This window comes from Ovis canadensis, chromosome 17 (assembly GCF_042477335.2).
Source record: "Ovis canadensis isolate MfBH-ARS-UI-01 breed Bighorn chromosome 17, ARS-UI_OviCan_v2, whole genome shotgun sequence".
In the NCBI taxonomy this organism is placed as follows: Eukaryota; Metazoa; Chordata; class Mammalia; order Artiodactyla; family Bovidae; genus Ovis; species Ovis canadensis.
The window spans coordinates 23,539,937-23,559,876 of NC_091261.1; the positions used below are offsets into that span (position 1 = coordinate 23,539,937).

The 19,940-nt window shown below is 37.6% G+C and overlaps 1 protein-coding gene across 7 annotated transcripts in view; it reads left to right on the forward strand.

Moving 5' to 3' along the window:
• ANAPC10 (anaphase promoting complex subunit 10) overlaps positions 1 to 19,940 on the forward strand; it is an 88,701-nt gene that overhangs the window by 34,372 nt on the left and 34,389 nt on the right. For 5 of the 7 annotated variants that reach the window (XM_069556786.1, XM_069556781.1, XM_069556785.1 and 2 more), the window contains exon 4: positions 4,336 to 4,456. In XM_069556786.1, the coding sequence (XP_069412887.1) occupies positions 4,336 to 4,456 (121 nt within the window). Of the gene's footprint in view, positions 1 to 4,335; positions 4,457 to 4,650; positions 5,965 to 19,940 lie in introns of those variants that run through there. The other 2 variants (XM_069556783.1, XM_069556784.1) reach the window with 1 other exon arrangement.

Consider the following 19,940-nt stretch of genomic DNA (forward strand, 5'->3'; position numbering starts at 1 on the left):
GCACCACACTCTAGAGCCCGGGCCCCACAACTGCTCAGCCCACATGCCATAGCTCCTGAAGCCTGTGCACCCTAGAGCCTGTACTCCGCAAAAGAGAAGGCACTGCACTGAGAAGCCTGTGCACTGCAATTAGAGAAAACCCCAAGCAGCAATAGAGACCCAGCAGAGCAAAAGGAAAAAAAAAAAAACAAACCTAGTTTCTTTATTAAAAAAAAGAATCAACTTGGTCTTTTTTAGGCTTGACTTTAAGCCTCTTTATCGGGAACTTAGAGTACCTTTTACTTTAGGGTGGAAGTCAGCAAACTCTTTGTAAAGGGGTAGACAGTAAATATTTTAGGCCTGGCAAACTATATTTAGGGCTCAATAATATTGAACCCTAAAATTAAACAGACTTACCCATCCAGTCATGAAAGTGCTAGACGGGTGGAGCCAGCCCCTATTAAATGTGTGATGTGAAGGATCTAAGCGCATGTTTGCTTCCTGAAAGACTGTTTCTCAGAGGAAGGGGAGAGTAGTGGGTGAGGGGATAGAGAAAGGCTGGGAAGATTACTTACGTCATCAGAATGAAAGCATTACACTCTTTCTTCTCCTTTCTTACAGTACTTTATCCTAAGATGCCTGGTATATAGTAAGCATTCAGTTATGGTGATTATTATTATGATGATCTGAGCAATTTGAGTAGCTGTCACTGTTTCATAATCTATGCATTTACCCTTCCCACATGCATTGCCACTGGACAAACAGCATGATTTTGTATGCAATATTAGTTTTTAAATTTGCCACGAGATAAAATTTATAAATAAGTTTAAAAGGCTTTATGGAGTAATAGTTTTAAATTTTTGGTGAGGCACAGTTTACTTTGCAAATCTAATGAAACTACCTATATAGTATAAGTTATAACTATGAACTGGACATGGAACAACAGACTGGTTCCAAATAGGAAAAGGAGTATGTCAAGGCTGTATATTGTCACCCTGCTTATTTAACTTCTATGCAGAGTACATCATAAGAAATGCTGGGCTGGAAGAAACACAAGCTGGAATCAAGATTGCCGGGAGAAATATCATATGGAGATGACACCACCCTTATGGCAGAAAGTGAAGAGGAACTAAAAAGCCTCTTGATGAAAGTGAAAGTGGAGAGTGAAAAAGTTGGCTTACTGTTCAACATTCAGAAAACTAAGATCATGGCATCTGGTCCCATCACTTCATGGCAAATAGATGGGGAAACAGTGGAAATAGTGTCAGACTTTATTTTTGGGGGGCCTCTAAAATCACTGCAGATGGTGACTGCAGCCATGAAATTAAAAGACGCTTACTGCTTGGAAGGAAAGTTATGACCAACCTAGATAGCATATTCAAAAGCAGAGACATTATTGTGCCAACAGAGGTCCATCTAGTCAAGGCTATGGTTTTCCCTGTGGTCATGTATGGATGTGAGAGTTGGACTGTGAAGAAAGCTGAGCACTGAGGAATTGATGCTTTTGAACTATGGTGTTTGAGAAGACTCTTGAGAGTCCCTTGGACTGCAAGGAGATCCAACCAGTCCATTCTGAAGGAGATCAGCCCTGGGTGTTCTTTGGAAGGAATGATGCTAAAGCTGAAACTCCAATACTTCGGCTACCTCATGTGAAGAGTTGGCTCATTGGAAAAGACTCTGATGCTGGGAAGGATTGGAGGCAGGAGGAAAAGAGGATGACAGAGGATGAGATGGCTGGATGGCATCACCGACTCGATGGACATGAGTTTGAGTGAACTCCGGGAGTTGGTGATGGACAGGGAGGCCTGGTGTGCTGTGATTCACAGGATTGCAAAGAGCCGGACACGACTGAGTGACTGAACTGAACTGAACTGATACCTATGATTTCTGGCGCTACCTAGACCTGGCTTACTGGTAGCTCAGTTGGTAAAGAATCTGCCTGCAGTGCAGGAGACCCAGGTCCCATCCCTGGGTGGGGAAGATCCCCTGGAAAAGAAAATGGCAACCCACTCCAGTGTTCTTGCCTGGGAAATCCCATGGAGAGAGGAGCCTGGTGGGCTACAGTCCATGGAGTTGCAAAGAGTCAGACATAACTGAGCCGTTAAATCATAGACCTGAGGGTAAGAACCCATGATGTAGATCAAATTTAAAGAATTATAAACATCTACATGCTACTGTTAAATGATGTCAACAGCAATGTTGAATAAGCTAAAATACAATTAATAGAAAGGTGATGGTAGTTAAGATCCTGTGAGGCTGGCAGACACATGTGTGAACTCCTACTCTGCCGACTTACTAGCTTTGTTACCTTAAGCCAGTTACTAACCTGAGGGTTACTTTTTTTCCCTTTAATCAGTAAAATTGAGATGGTAATAGTTCCTCTATCACAGAGTTGAGGAGTCAATGAGATAATTTATATATAAAACATTGATTCTGGGCCAGACACAGAGCATATTCAGTTATTCACTCACTGTTTCTGCTGTTGCTGTTGTGTTTATAATTATTAGTGTTGTTATTATCCTTTGCCTTTGTAACCTAACTCTGATTATCTTTAGGTTCAATGACTAAATTATCCTGAATTTAATAACAGAGATGAAATTATTCTGAGCAGAAAGTTTGGTCCTTTAGATCTGCTTTTGTTAAGAAAGAAAAAGGAATCCTTAAGAGTTGTCTTCATGGTCTTTGATCTTGCCACTATAAGAAAGACCTTTCACTGCCTGTTTACGGCTGGTGTATCAGGCAAAAGATCTTTTGTACGCCCTTCAAAATTTCCCCTTCCTCCTGTGTTTCCCCTCCTGTCTCCTTCCTGGCCCAGCAGACAGAGAATGATGTCTGTTTGATGCCGCTGGCCTCTTTTGAAAATCTGGTAATGGCATTTATCCTGTCAGCAATTCCTGAGTATTTAGCGTTTTACATCTTGATCTGTCTTTATTACTTGAGGAACAGCCCTTAACTTTCCCCATTCCTTTCTGATGAAAAGCTTAGGCTATAGAAGTTTGGTGAGCTCACTAAGCTACAGATCCCCTGCTGTTTTTATAGACCGACTTTTGACACAGACTGCTTCTGTTCAAGTAGCTCATTGTTATTAAGTGAGTGCCAGTTTATACCAGATCTTAACTTTTAAATCACGTTGAAATAGACTTCTTAATGATTATTTTGTTTGATGTTTAAATTGTCTGTTTTTTCCCCCAATGACCAAAATAATACATGCTTATTTTAAAACATTAATCAGAAAATATAGAAATCATAAAAAAGAAAATAAGCTCTATGCCATCAGAATTCTCAGTTTTACTGTTTTTGTATGGTTCTATATAGGCCTTTTTTTGTACGTATGTAGGTTTATATGACTTTAAAATTTTTTGTTTTTCCCAAAATGACATCCTTTTTTTCAGTCTGTTTTATAATCTACTTTTCCCCCTTCTTTAACTATATATCTGTGTGTATCTTAAATAGTTGTGTAATATTTCATTGAATTGGTGTATTATAATTTGTTTAATTCTCTATTGAGATGGACATTTGGTTATTTATAATTATTCAGTGACTTAACTGCAGGACCATGAACATTTCTCTTTATCTGTTTTAGAGTAGTTGTGTTATTATTGTCTTTTAATGAATTCTTAGAAGTTCTTTGTGAGTCAAAGACTTTGCCTCTACTAAATGGCAATGAATGTACGTTTCCCTAATCATATTTGGGTATTATCAGTTATTTTCATATTTTCCAATATGATAAAAAAAGTCTATGTTTTAATTTCCTGTTTCTTTGATTATTGGCGATTGAACATATTTTAATTTTTTTTTGGCCACTAGCAGTTTTCTGAGATTAATTTTTATTACATAGTCTTTACTTATTTTTCTAAGATGTATATTTTAAAAGAGTAGAGGTTTATTTCTTGAACTAAGTAAGATTATGCTTTCTAATTTTTAAACATTTTTCTCTTTGCTAGACTTGGTTTCTCATTTAGCTAGTTATTTTCAAGTATTTTAACATAGGAAATTAAGTAAGTACTAACTAGAAAAGAAAACCAAGCTTGTTAGAATAATCTTTGTCTAAAACACAAATGAGGAGAACTGAAACTCCCAATGCTTATTTGTACTCTAAGGTACCTATTTTGGCTTAACTGGTCCTTCTTTAGCATCTGGCTCTTGACCATGTTCTAGGTGAGAGATGTCTATAAAAGTAACGTGTATCTGTTTTGTGACATGTTCTTCATTTTTATTATTGTTAAAGGACATGGAAATCATTGATCCAAATACTCATTTTAGCAAAATATGACTTTTAAAATCAGAAGATAAGATGTTTGGGATATAATCTTTGCACATGATTAAAGCATGTTGTTTTTACTTTATTGCTTTTAGAAGAAAAACAACAGTGAAGACATTATGTATTTATGCGGATTATAAATCTGATGAAAGCTACACTCCAAGCAAGATCTCAGTCAGAGTAGGAAATAATTTTCACAACCTTCAAGAAATTCGGGTATGTCTTTAAAATTTTTAAAAATATTTTGTCCAGTAACATTTGCTGTTTAGAAGATGGTCACTTTTGACACTGAACAGATTAAAATGTTAATTTATAAAAGGGAAAGTGTTAATATTTTAGAAAACACTTTATATTTCTTATATTTTTCATTTTCTTCTGAATTCTGATTGTCATCTGTATTTTTTCTCCAGTATTTTATTACGGAAAATTTCAGATATACAGAAAAGCTGAAAGAACAAAACAGTGAACCCCAACATACTCTTACTCATATTCTAGATTATACAATTGTTAGTGTTCTGCTATATTTGCTTTGTTATAATCTGTCCATTATCTAATTTTTATGTGCATTTCAAAATAGGTTGTAGTCACTCCAAATACTTTAGCATGGTATGTGATAACTAGAGTCTTTAATATTTCTAAAGGTTCATTTGTTAAGGTAAAATTTATGTAAATTTTGCACAGATCTTAATTATATTATTTGGTAAGTTTTGACAAATGTATAATACATCTGTACAGCCCCAACTCCTGTTAAGATATAGAACTTCCATTACCCAGAAAATTCCCGCATATTTCTTTCTAGTCAGTCCCCATATCTGTCTTACCCTCAGTGGCAACTGTTGAGATTTTGTTTGTTCATTCATTCATACCACAAATCAGTTTTGCCTCTTCTAGAATGTCATATAAATGGAGTCATACAGAGTATACATTTATGTGAAGATTCTTTCACTCAGCCTAATTTTTTTGAGATTCATCCATGTTGTTGCATGTATCAGTACTTCATTTTTTGGATTCCTGAGTTGTAATCCATTGTTTGAATAAACTACAATTTATTTATCTTATGACAACTTTCTGAAGCCAATAGGACCGTGCTTTTGTGACCTGAATTTTATTAATCCCCAAATATTTACATTCCAGAGATATTTTCAGTGATTTTAAAATGTACACTTGGAAAATTGTGACCCTTATTAGCATTTTTTCTTTTCAGAAAATCTTTGAGCTCAAATAGTCATTAAAATCTTTTAAATTGGGTGGTTCTGAGAAAGATTTCTAGTTAAATTGTGGCCTGGACTCTTATTTGACTTGGTGTTTATATTTAAATCTATCTACATTTATATTTCTTCCCTGAGTTAGTAGTAGAATACTTAATAAAAATCATATGTACTTTCATTGTTTTCTCAGTAAGCACAGTGTTTTTCTCTTGTGAAACTTGCTTATATATTAACAAATAATAACTAAGTACATTGTCCACAGGTATTATTGTTGTTTGATCTTCTTTGAAATAAATTCATTGCTTTTTGAGATGAATACTTGGTCTTCTTCCGAAGTTATCTTCCTTTATTTTTAAAGAATAATTCTGTAAATTTTCTCAAGGACTAATTTGGTTTTGAAAAATTGCCGTAAAAAAGGTAGTCTTGTTCTAGTTTAAAAACATTTCTTGTTTTCTCTTGATAGACCATACTGTTAATTTGTACTTCCTGTGCTTGAATAAATTCATAAATAGATCAGCTCTGAATTTTCTTCATTTAAATTTTTTTCAATTTTTACTTTTTTCATTCAAAATCATTAAAAATTTTATTATCATAGTCATATTGGACCATTTGCTAGACTTTTATTAGTCAGTTAGTCGTGTAACTAACAGTGCTTAAAGCCTTGAGATATTTACTTCTTATCCTTCAATTATTAAACATTTTATATTTATCACATGATTGGGTCACTCACATTGAGAAGCCTTTGGGAGCAGAGTCAGCTTGTTTTGATTTAGAATTAAAGATTTGTCATACAGTTCTTCAGACAGGTTGAAATAAGTGAAACACTAGGAAGAAAAGGTTTTGACCCAAGGTATGTATGGTTGAATCCTCCAAAAAGAGCCTGTTACAACACTGCTACTTTTCTTATCTCAGAATTGTTACAGAGACTTCTAAAAGGAAATGATGTAGTCAGAATTGGGGTTCAAAGCACATTTGTATAATGTTAGCTTGCATTTTGAAGAAGGCAATGGCACCCCAATTCAGCACTGTTGCCTGGAAAATCCCATGGACAGAGGAGCATGGTAGGCTGCAGTCCATGGGGTCGCTAAGAGTCGGACACGACTGAGCGACTTCACTTTCACTTTTCACTTTCATGCATTGGAGAAGGCAATGGCAACCCACTCCAGTGTTCTTGCCTGGAGAATCCCAGGGACGGGGGAGCCTGGTGGGCTGCCGTCTATGGGGTCCTACGAGTCGGACATGACTGAAGCGACTTAGCAGCAGCAGCAGCGGCAGCAGCATGTATGGCATATATTTATAACGTCCACTAGATGTCACTGTTGTCCTTTAATTGCTGTTCTCCTAAACTTAGAGGTTAAGTCGAATACCTCAAGTAGTCCTAGTTGCACTCGTTTTTTCAAGAGTGTATTAAAAAATTCTTTAATGCATTTTGGGAACTGTAGTCTTCATGTCTGATTTCTAGATATGTGTTAAATATATGTTTGTATTTGTAAATTATAGAAACTTTAAAGAATATTTGGACCATTGTAGAATACTTTTAATCTAGTCTTTGCTTTTATTATATCATTTAAGTCATGAAACATTAGCCATATAGAATAAGGGCTCTTTTAAATAGTCTCTAAGTGTGTTTATATTTCTGTGTAGTGACCACATAGCCTCATGAGACCAATAATAATAAATATTACCAGGTGATAATGTAAGTTGTTTTCCTGAAAAACTTAATGAACATACTGTTTCTCTGCCACAGTTCTCGCTAAGGAACCATAATTTTTGGATTTTGCTTTAAAATATTAGTGCTGCTTTGCAGCTCATAGTATAAAGAATGCTTTTATCTTTAATTATACATCTTTATATGTGATTTATTCTGTTTACCTTTTTTCTTTTGTAAGTTGAAGAAGTTAAGAATTTGATAGCACTTTGTTTTTAAAGGAAAGATAAGCAAAGGATATTTTATTTTCTTAATGTTACTCTTCTGTAACATCTAAATTTTTACTTTTAAAAAATCTTTGCTTTTTCTAACTCAGATACTAAGACAAGTGATTAAAATAGTGTGAACTTTTATGAGGTTTTTAGAACCATCATTTTATTAGTTATAGGACTGATTTAACTGAGTGGAAAATCCAACTAAATCTTTTTATATTTTTCCATGGATGCTTGCCCACCGGAGGGTGTAGTGTGTATTGGAGTGTTTTAATAGGTTTTCCTTTTTTACTAGAAATTATGGATTTGTTTACTTGAAACACTCTAAAGCCTATTTTCTGTAACTTTGTTATTGATTTGAAATAGCAACTTTGAAAAAAATTATAGCTCAGGGTAAGAAAAACTTATTGGTCATCCTGTTTAACCAGGATTTCTAGTTTTCTAGCATATATTTTCTTTCATCTCAGTTATAAAGTATGACATTATATGTAGATCTTTGTTTCCTCTGTTGAAAAATCTCTGCAAAAAGATCAGGCCCTTCCTTTACTATTCTAGAATGCATATTTTAACCTGTATTCCTGAAGAGAAAGTTAACACAGAAATTAAGTTTAGACTTTCTGTTTAATGGACGCAAGATACTGACTCTAGGTTTGACCAATTGGAACATTTTTTGTACCAGAGTTGAATCTATTTATGTTGCTCATTCTGCTTTCCTGTTTTCAACATTATGTATCCTACACAGATTGGAAACCAACAGCCTAAGAACATTTTATGTTTATAATTGATTGCTTCTGCAGAAGAGACTATTTCTATATGGAAGTAAGAATTTAGCATTTCAGAGTCTGTGTCATTATCTTTTCAATATATTTCATCTCAGTTCTGTTACTTTTATGCAAGAAATCATGTTCATGCTGTCCAGGAAGTTATTCTAGAGATGTTTTCAAATAAAGATATAGTTTCTTTTTAACTGTTTAAATCCTTTGTATTTTAGCATTATGTTTTGGTTTGATGTTGTTCTTTTTCTTTGCTCTCAGAAGGGAAAATCTGTGAGAAGGAAATTTTTTGTTGTTTAGCGTGAGGAACCAGAATACTACTATGTATTAAATGTGATCATTTTAGAATACATCCCCAGCTAAAATCTAAGAAAATTTAAAATCTAAGTTTTCTAACTGGGTGAATAGATACATGTATATGTATGGCTGAGTCCCTTTGCTGTTTACCTGAAACTATTACAACGTTGTTAATCGGCTATACTCCAATACAAGATAAAAAGTTTTTTAAAAAATTACTAAAGACAGTTCTCTTTTTATCTCTGTGTGTATTCTCATTCCCATAAAAAAAGCTATTGTAGGAATTTTTGTTCTCAAATATAAAACGAAAGTCGTTTATTAGACATATAGTGGCAACTCTCAAAATTACTTCTACACAGTTTATGAAAAACAACTTGCTAATTTAAGGTTAAGCAGATGTTTTCAGCATATGTGAAAGTTGTTCTTTGGTTCATTGTTAGTATTTTACTTCTAAAATTTGTAGCCACAAGAGGATAAAGTACTGATAGAGCCCAAAATTGAGTGCTTAAGTGAATTTTAAGCCTTGCTTTTGTCTTCAGATAATAAAGCTCTTACCAAGTGTTTTTTTCTTTTTTTCTTTTTTTAAGAGGAGGCTTGAAACAAGTCTTTAATGTTAAGAGAGCCATAATGATATTTTCCTTTTCTTCCATGTGGGCGAGCATTTTGGCTGTCTACCTTGTGTCTTAAATCAGTAGCATGGCTATGAGAGTCCATATATGGTACTTTGACAGAAGTGGTTAATAAGTCAGCTCTTCTGTTAAAATAACATTTACTATTATAATTTGCGTTCCATTAATGTGTGTGGTAGAGTGCAGAGACGCAGACAAAGGCTCTGACTCTCTCCATTGATCTTAAAATCTACTTTCATTTACTTTCTTATGAGAGGCCTATTTTAAACAACTTGATATAAAGTAGAATGATTTAGGCAGTATCTACAGACACAATTTGGTTTGATAAGACAGTGTTTAATTTACCAAGCCTTTGGAAAAAATAGTTTTTATTGAATTTAGCTAATTGGAAAGAAAATATCTTTTAAAATCAGTTTTTATAACTAATTTTAGGACATTTTGAAATGAGTGTAGAATATTTTGCTGTGGTACACACAGTTTTTTGAAATAGTGTTGTCTTTTATCCCTTTCTGAATATAATGAAAAATATTCATAATCATCAGTGCATACATTACTTATTTCTAAAATGGAGTTGAGATAACTATGCATTTGGCATATGTTTCATCTTGAAACTAAAATATATTACAGAATAGAATAGTATATATATTTTTAGGAGAGGAACATTCTTGTATCTCTTATTTTTTGTTTGACCTCAAACTTAAACTATAGATTTTTTGCATAGCCTGGCAATTCCCATGTAAGACAGATTCATGCTTTGTTGAGTAAATATTTATTTAGAGGCTGTTAAGTGCCAGACACTGTATTAGGTACAAGGGATACAGCAGAGATAGTCACTATTTCTGCCTTCAAGCACTTTGCAGTCTGGTGGAAGAGACAGGCAAATAAATCAACAATTACAATTTAGTAAATACACGCAGCGTGAATGAGAACACAATAGTTTAAAGTTTTTTTAATTTAATGATAATGATAGTTTGAACATTTTTTCTAAAAGAGGTGATGGTTCAACTGAATCTGAAGGATAGATGTGAAGCCTCCTCAGGTGGAGGATAAAGCGGAGCTGTTCCAACATAGAGGCTCCATACAAAGGTATGGAGGCATGCAGCTCTGGCCTGGTGGCAGAACTGCCGGGAGTTTAGCATGCCCGACAGCTGGGTAGGTGTGAGGCATCTCAGGAAAGACGGGAAGAGTGTTTATTCTTTCAGCATACTTACTGTGAGGGTAATGGCCTGTGTACGTAGTAGTTTACCTTTTTTTTGTAGAGTAAATACATTTGTTCCACTGAAAATGATATGGGTGAAGTCAGATTGTGCCTGCTGTCAGACTTCTAGGGAGCTTAGGCTTGAAATGAGGAAACATTGATAAAGAGAAATCCTGGCTATGGTGGGACTGAAGCAATGTGAAAACCAGGCATGTAGTCCTGTGAGTGCAGGCTTACTCGCTCAGTCGTGTCCGACTCTTTTGCCACCCTTTGAACTGTAGCCCACCAGACTCATCTGTCCATGGAATTTTTCAGGCAAGAAAACTGGTGGGCCTCCATTTCCTCCTCCAGGGGATCAGGGTACAAATTACGAGGATTTACCTAAAGTGAGAGCAGTTGGGTCCAAGAGGAAGGGATGTGTTTGAAGTAGAATGCAAAGGACTTGTGAATGATTGCTACCTGGGAGTATCCGCAGGTGATTCGAGTAGGTGGAACGGGACATCTAGCATTCTTTTCATGTCTGGCATCTGGTTGAATATTGCGATTTAATTGGAAATGGAATATAGAGTAAGGACCATAGAGGTGGGGATGGAGAGAAAGTTTAAGCTAATGAGATTAATTTTGCCTCTGATTTCTTGTATCTTTTCAGATGGAAGACTTTTTCAGTGGGTAGTCAGGTCCATGAAGCTGAACCCGAGGGAAAAAGTCTAGGTTAGAGGTATAGGTTTGGGAATCATCCATGTGTAAGTATCAGCTTAGGTGTGAGTTTCGATGTCATTCAAGGAGTGCGTATGGTTGAAAAGAATACCAGAGCTGAAACTGGGAAATGCCGATATTCAAGGATTGGGTAGTAAAAGGTCATCCAATGACAAATGCTGAGAGGAACTGCCAGAGATGAAAATAAAAATCAAGAAAATATAATGTCACAGAACTGATAATGGTCAAGAACTCAGTTAGATAGGGACTGAAGAGTTTCCTTCCTAAGCCTGTGTGACACGTTGTAATAGGCAATGTATTTAATGCAGCTCTGAACTAAAGCAGTTCTTGCAAGTAGTTTAGTCACTCTTTGGAGGGATAGTTTCTAAATTTCTATTAATAGATTGGAGACTAATGAAATTAATTTGCTTTTGTAGCAAGAATTCTAAGTTTTCCTGTCATAGTATTTGTGCTAAGAAGATTCTGATGGGTATTCTTGTTTCATAAGTCTTTAAATTGGAAGGTTTTGTCCTGCTGATGCATACTTGAAAGAAACTGTGAAGTCAACGGGGTTTCTTTCAAGAGCATTGTGCTGTATAGTTGCTTTTTTCAAGAGCATTTTCACAGCAGTTATGGAAAAACTGCACTTAAAAAAATTTTTTTTAGGCAGAGTGACAGTAGTAACAGTCAAGGGCAAAGAAAACAACAACGAAAAAACAGAATTAGAAAGCCCTTTATTTAACCCTGGGCTTCCGTGATGGCTCAGTAAGGAATCTGCCTGCAATGCAGGAGACCTGGGTTTGATCCCTGGGTCAGGAAGATTCCCTGGAGAAGGGAATGGCAACCTACTGCAGTATTCTTGCCTGGAGAATTCCACGGAGCCTGGAGGGCTGCCGTCCATGGGGTCGCAAAGAGTTGGACACAGCCGAGCAACTAACACTTTCACTTTATTTAATCATACGGCAGGATGTGGGTTTCCCAGGTGGTGCTGCTGGTAAAGAACCTGCTTGCCAGTGCAGGAGACATAAGAGACACGACTGAAGCGACTTCACACACACACACACGCATGGCAGGATGTAACACAAAAATGCAATAAAGTGTACTTTATTATGTGCTTTACTTACAAATATGAAAGTGAGATATGGATTATCAACCCCTGTTATGTAAAGAACGCTTACTGAGTGTGAGCAGCTGAATGAGCCAGGACTGAGCACCTGACTGAAAACCCAGTAGGTGTCGGAAACAGTAGACTTTAATAGAAAAGTCAAACCAGCAGTCAGTCCATAGACTTGCCACTGACCCATGTTTGTATACTTCACTTCAAAAAGGTTATCTAAATAAATCCAGCCGATTCCTTCTCAGAAAAAAAAAGTTTTAATTGTGATAAAAAAATAACCCCATAGAGTTTGTCATCTTAACATTTTTAAGTATATAGTCGAGTAGCATTAAGTATATTCACATTGCTATATAGCAGATCTCCAGAGTGTTTTCATCTTGCCAAACTGAAAATCTGTGTCCATTAAAACAAGTCCTTGTCATTTCCCTCCCCTCAGACCCCAGTAACCACCAGTCTGCTCTCTGTCTCTGAATTTGACTGCCTTTGATACCTCATAGGAGTGAAGTCATACAGTCTATGTCGTTTCGTGACTAGCATATTTCAGCTAGCACGATGTCTTCGAGGTTCATCCAAGTTGTAGCATGTGACAGGATCCCTTTCCTGTCTAAGGCGAAGTCATATTCCGTTGTATATATAGACCACGTTATGTTTACCCATCCCCCTGACAATGGACACTCAGTTGCCTCTACCTCGAGATTATTGTGAATAATGCTGCTTTGAACACGGGTGGGCAAATATTTCTTTGAAACCCTACTTTCAGTTCTTTGGAGTATAAATCCAGAAGTGGAATCGCAGAATCATATGGTAGTTCTATTTTTTAATTTTTTGCCTCTCTCTAAAGGATGGCTTGTAAGAAACAGGCAAGTTAGCAGTAAGACTTGATGGAAAAACATAGTAATTTGAAGAAGGAGGGGTAAGGTGAAGGGCCATGTACCATTGAAGCTTTGAAGTTAGAAGATTATAAGCTGTGAGGTTCAGGAGTGGGCAGGATGGCGTATGAATGGAGTGGGTATAAGGACAGAGACACCAGGAGAGAGACAGGTAGGGTGGGACAAGTGGCTGCTGCCCCAGCATTTTTCGTTTCCTGACCTTTCTGATACCTGGGTGTTTATTTTCTCCTGGTTTCCCATGTATATATAAACTTTTCCATAATCTCCTGCTTCCTGTAGACTTTCGATTGCGTTTTTATCTCTGGCTACTAAAATGACCCTGATCAGAACAGTAGTAGCAACAGAAAGAGCTGCAGTGTTTCTTGCTAAGAGATACCTGCTGAAAATATTTTTCATAATTTAAATATATATTGAATTGAGGTGAGCCTACTCAGAGACTTTCATTTTTTTTTTTTTGTCAGCCTCTTATTTCACATGTGTTAAATGAAGAATTCATATTCTCCAAATATTAGGGCAAATAGTTGATTTTTTTATAGGACCAGTGTTGCATTTGGAAGAAAAGAATTGGCGTGTCAATTTTGATTTTTTAAAAAATATTTATTTTTTTTAATCTGCTGCTCCTGGTCTTAGTTGAGGAATGCAAACTCTTAGTTGCAGCATATGGGATCTAGTTCCCTGACCAGGGATTGAACCCGGGTGCCCTGCATTGGGAGTGCAGAGTCTTAGCCTCTGGACCACCAGAGAAGTCCCTCAGTTTCGATTCAGATTGGATTGACCATCCTAGAATCGTTTTTGAGTTGTTGTGTTCACTATTATTTGTGTTTATCGTTAGCTTTGTGGTTCATTAAGTACTTCTTACACACGTCCCTGTGCTAAGCAGTCACAGGCACAGTACGTTTTTTTCTCTCCGAAGCTCACGTGGTGGTCAGATATCATCCCCATGTTCAAATCAAGCTGAGACTTAGAGAGGCGAAGTAGATCTTGTGCTGTAGGGCTCACGCTCAACATGAGAACGTGAGAACTGAATGGAACTTTAGAGGTCATTTAGTTCATTAGAAACTCAGATGCTGAACAAACTCAGTTGCAGCCTTTCTTACCTCAGGGAATATAGGTGCAGGGTTGCCAGTCTTGCAGTTTTTAAAGAGAAATCCTAAATCTGGATTTGAATATGAAATTTCCCAATTTTTAAAACATGCTGCGCAAACAAGGTATATTTACTGCTGGATGTGGCCACCAGTTAGCAGCTTCTTACCAAGTACAATGCCATTACTTACAAGCAATACACCACGAGGTGAAGTAAGCTGCCCAGGGTCACACAACAAAGCAGTTTTTAGCTGGGAACCAACAAACATTATGTATTTCTTTCATTTTTTTCCTTAAAAAAAAATCACATTAGATTACAAGTTACCAAGACATTTCATCAAGTTTTAAAGAAAAATTGAAATCTGTACCTGAGGAAGTGAACTAGTTAGTACTAATTAGTAAGTGGTGGGATAGATTGATTATTGATTTTTGAAATGTATTTAAAAATTGTTTACTCCCTTGGTATATCCTCTTGAAAATTATTGATACATGTAATGCTAAAGTTGTTGGCGTGTGTGCGTGCATGTTAGGTCACTTTGGTTGTGTGTGAACTGTAGCCCACCAGTCTCCTCTGTCCATGGGATTCTCCAGGTAAGAATAGTGGAGTGCGTTGCTGTGTTCTCCTCCAGAGCATCTTCCTGACCCAGGGATTGAACCTGTGACTCTTAGGTTTCCTGCATTGGCAGGCAAGTTCTTTACTGCTGGCACCACCTGGGAAGCCCGTTGTTGGCATACATGTTTATAAATATTTGCTTTTCTTTTTGCTGATTGCTTTTGCTTAATGATTTTATAAAGACCTTTAATCAGGGTAATTTGGAGAATAAGATTCCTAAGGAGAAAAGAAAAAAACCTCCAAGTTTAAGAATAAAAGAGTGAGATTATTGGAATAGGAACCCTGGGAATATAAGCCAATTGATACTTTCTTCTGTGGCCACAAGCATTTGTAGGTTTTTGGGGACAGGATATCTTTCCTCTTATATTTACAATTATAGTTGATGGTGGAAAACAGAAACAGTAGTTCAGCTATCTCAGTACTATTTTCAGAACAAATTGTCTACTTTGTAATTAGCTTAAAAATGATAATTAGCTAAAATGGTCCATAACTAATCTTGGTCTCTGGTGCTTAATTAAGTAGGGGAGAGGCGACCTTCAAAGTACTTCTCATAAGAAAAGATCTAGAATCAGACTGAATGATACTGTAACTTTGAGACAGTAGTAGGGAAATTGTTTAGATGTTCGCTATCTAACAATTCTTATTGTCTGAAGCCTTATCTTGTTCTGAATTAATACGGTGCTTCTTAAATAGCTGTGTAAAATTGCTACTGCCTTATTTTTGATAATGAAGATTATAAATTCTTATTCTGGATCTTACATAATCTGTAGGTTCCCATTCTTTGCCACCAAATGAACAAAATTATCATATAGTTACAGATACCTCAGATTGAAATATATAATGCTAAGAGAATGAGAAGACAAGCCACAGACTGGGAGAAAATATTTGCAAAAGATACCTCTCGTAAAGCACTGTTATCCAAAATATACAGAGAACTTTAAAAACTCAATAAGGAAACAAACAACCTGATTTTAATAATAGGCCAAAGAGCTTACCAAACATCTCGCCAAAGAAGATACACGAATGGCACCTAAGCATATGAAAACATGGTCTGCATCATATGTAACCGGGGACATGCGAACTAAAAGCAGATGATAGTACACATTTTACTAGGATGGCAAGAGTCCTGAGCACTTAGTGAACCCAGTCCTCACAAGGACGTGGGACAGAAGGAACTCTCACTCACTGCTGGTTGGAAGGCAAGATAGTGCAGCCACGTCCCTGGTGGCTCAGACTGTAGAGAGTCCACCTGCCATGCAGAAGACCTGCGCTCAGTTCCTGGTTGGAAAGAGCCACTGGAGAAGAGAGTGGCTACTCTCTCCAATATTTTTGCCTGGAGAAATCCATGGACTGAGGAGCCTGGGGTTACAAGGAGTCAGACACGACTGAGCCACGTTCGCTTTCACGTTGGAAGACAGTTTGGTGGTTTCTTAAAAAACTAAATGTACTCATACCATATGATCCAGCAGCCTTGCACTTTGAAATTTACTCAAAGGAGTTGAAAACTTCAATTCAGTTCAGTCACTCATCGTCTCCGACTCTTTGCGACCTCATGAATCGCAGCACGCCCAGGCCTCCCTGTCTGTCACCAACTTCCGGAGTTCACCCAAACTCATGTCCATCAAGTCGGTGATGCCATCCAGCCATCTCATCCTCTGTCGTCCCCTTCTCCTCCTACCCCCAATCCTTCCCAGCATCAGAATCTTTTCCAATGAATCAACTCTTCACATGAGGTGGCCAAAGTACTGGAGTTTCAGCTTTAGCATCATTCTTTCCAAAGAAATCCCAGGGCTGATCTCCTTTAGAATGGACTGGTTGGATCTCCTTGCAGTCCAAGGGACTCTCAAGAGTCTTCTCCAACACCACAGTTCAAAAGCATCAATTCTTGGGCACTCAGCTTTCTTTACAGTCCAACTCTCACATCCATACATGACTACTGGAAAAACCATAGCCTTGACTAGTTGAACCTGTGTTGGCAAAATGATATCTCTACTTTTGAATATGCTATCTAGGTTGGTCATAACTTTTCTTCCAAGGAGTAAGCGTCTTTTAATTTCATGGCTGCAGTCACAATCTGCAGTGATTTTGGAGCCCCAAAAAATAAAATCAGCCACTGTTTCCACTGTTTCCCCATCTGTTTGCCGTGAAGTGATGGGACCTCTAGCCATGATCTTCGTTTTCTGAATGTTGAGCTTTAAGCCAACTTTTTCACTCTTCTCTTTCACTTTCATCAAGAGGCTTTTTAGTTCCTGTTCACTTTCTGCCATAAGGGTGGTGTCATCTGCATATCTGAGGTAATTGATATTTCCCCCGGCAATCTTGATTCCAGCTTGTGTTTCTTCCAGTCCAGTGTTTCTCATGATGTACTCTGCATAGAAATTAAATAAGCAGGGTGGCAATATACCGCCTTGACATACTCCTTTTCCTATTTGGAACCAGTCTGTTGTTCCATGTCCAGTTCTGATTGTTGCTTCCTCACCTGCATATAGGTTTCTCAAGAGGCAGGTCAGGTGGTCTGGTATTCCCATCTCTCTCAGAATTTTCCACAGTTTATTGTGATCCACATAGTCAAAGGCTTTGGCATAGTCAATAAAGCAGAAAGAGATGTTTTTCTGGAACTCTCTTGCTTTTTCCATGATCCAGTGGATGTTGGCAATTTGATCTCTGGTTCCTCTGCCTTTTCTAAAACCAGCTTGAACATCTGGAAGTTCACGGTTCACATATTGCTGAAGCCAGGCTTGGGGAATTTTGAGCATTACTTTACGCGCGTGTGAGATGAGTGCAATTGTGCGGTAGTTGGAGCATTCTTTGGCATTGCCTTTCTTTGGGATTGGAATGAAAACTGACCTTTTCCAGTCCTGTGGCCACTGCTGAGTTTTCCAAATTTGCTGGCATATTGAGTGCAGCACTTTCACAGCATCATCTTTCAGGATTGGAAACAGCTCAACTGGAATTCCATCACCTCCACTAGCTTTGTTCGTAGTGATGCTTTCCAAGGCCTACTTGACTTCACATTCCAGGTTGTCTGGCTGTAGATTAGTGATCACACCATCATGATTATCTGGGTCGTGAAGATCTTTTTTGTACAGTTCTTCCGTGTATTCTTGCCACTTCTGCTTCTGTTAGGTCCATACCATTTCTGTCCTTTATCGAGCCCATCTTTGCATGAAATGTTCCCTTGGTATCTCTAATTTTCTTGAAGAGATCTCTAGTCTTTCCCATTCTGTTGTTTTCCTCTATTTCTTTGCATTGATTGCTGAGGAAGGCTTTCTTATCTCTTCTTGCTATTCTTTGGAACTCTGCATTCAGATGCTTATAGCTTTCCTTTTCTCCTTTGCTTTTCGCCTCTCTTCTTTTCACAGCTATTTGTAAGGCCTCCCCAGACAGCCATTTTGCTTTTTTGCATTTCTTTTCCATGGGGATGGTCTCAATCCCTGTCTCTTGTGCAGTGTCACGAATCTCCATCCATAGTTCATCAGGCACTCTATCTATCAGATCTAGGCCCTTAAATCTATTTCTCACTTCCACTGTATAATCATAAGGGATTTCATTTAGGTCATACTTAAATGGTGAGTGGTTTTCCCTACTTTCTTCAATTTCAGTCTGAATTTGGTAATAAGGAGCTCATGATCTGAGCCACAGTCAGCTCCTCGTCTTGTTTTTGTTGACTGTATAGAGCTTCTCCATCTTTGGCTGCAAAGAATATAATCAATCTGATTTCATTGTTGACCATCTGGTGATGTCCATGTGTAGAGTCTTCTCTTGTGTTGTTGGAAGAGGGTGTTTGCTATGACCAGTGTGTTCTCTTGGCAAAACTCTATTAGCCTTTGTCCTGCTTCATTCCATATTCCAAGGCCAAATTTGCCTGTTACTCCAGGTGTTTCCTGACTTCCTACTTTTGCATTTCAGTACCCTATAATGAAAAGGACATCTTTTGGGGGTGTTAGTTCTAAAAAGTCGTGTAAAGTTACAGCCACATGAAATCCTGAAAAATCCACACAAAATCTTGAAAACTTATTTCCACACAAAATCCTGCACCCAGATGTTTATAGCAGTTTTATTCACTATTGCTAAAATGGAAGCAACCAAGGCATCCCTCCGTAGGTAAATGGATAAATAAACTGACAATGGAATGTTATTCAGTGTTAAAACGAAATGGACTCTCATCCCATGAAAAGACATGGAGGAACCTTAAATGTATAGTGCTAGTGGAAAGATTTCAATCTTGAAAGGCTACATATTGTATAATATTAACTGTGTGACATTCTAGAAGAGACACACTGGAGAGGGGAATAAGAAGATCACAGATTGCCAGGAGTTGGGTGTGATGGGAAGATGAATAGCTGGGACTGAGAAGATTTTTAGAGCTGTGAAGATACTCTTGGTGATACTATAAAGATGGATACATGTCATGGTATCAGGTTGGTGCAAGCATAATTGTGGTTTTGGATGGTGAATTTTTGTCATATATCTAGGCTCAAACACATCTTTATTAATCAAGATAGGGATCATTAGAATCAACACATTCTTGCCAATGAGAAATAAGTTTGTTTATTCATATGGCATAAAAATCTGTGCTCCAGGGTTCAACGAACTCTTAGAAAGCACTTTCTGCTATTTGTGGAAGCATTTTCCATGCAAAAACTTGTCAAGATGCTTGAAGAATGGTAGTCAGTTGGCGAGAGGTCAGGTGAGGCAAAACTTCATAGCCCAATTCATTCAGCTTTTGAGTGTTGATTAAAAAGTTGAAGTGTTAGTTGTGTGATGTGTAATCGGGCATTGTCATGCAAAAGAATTGGGCCCTTTCTGAAGACCAATGCTGGCTGCAGGCATTGCAGTTTTTAGTGCATCTCATTGGTTTGCTGAGCATGCTTCTCAGATGTAATGGTTTCGCTAGGATTCAGAAAGCTGTAGTGGATCAGACTGGCAACAGAACACACCAAATAGTGGCCATGACCATTTTTCGGTGCTAATTTGGCTATGAGGGGCTTCCCTGGTGGCTCAGCTGGTAAAGAATCGCCTGCAATGTAGGAGACCTGGGATCAATCCCTGAGCTGGGAAGATGCCCGGGAGAAGGGAACGGCTACCCACTCCAGTTTTCTGTCCTGGAGAATTTCATGGACTGTGTAGTCCACGGGCTCGCCAAGAGTTGGACACGACTGAGCAACTTTCACTTGGCTTTGGGAAGTACTTTAAAGCTTCTTCTCTGTCCAGCCACTAAGCTGGTCTTCACTGGATGTCGTATAAAATCCACTTTTCTCACATGTCACAATCCA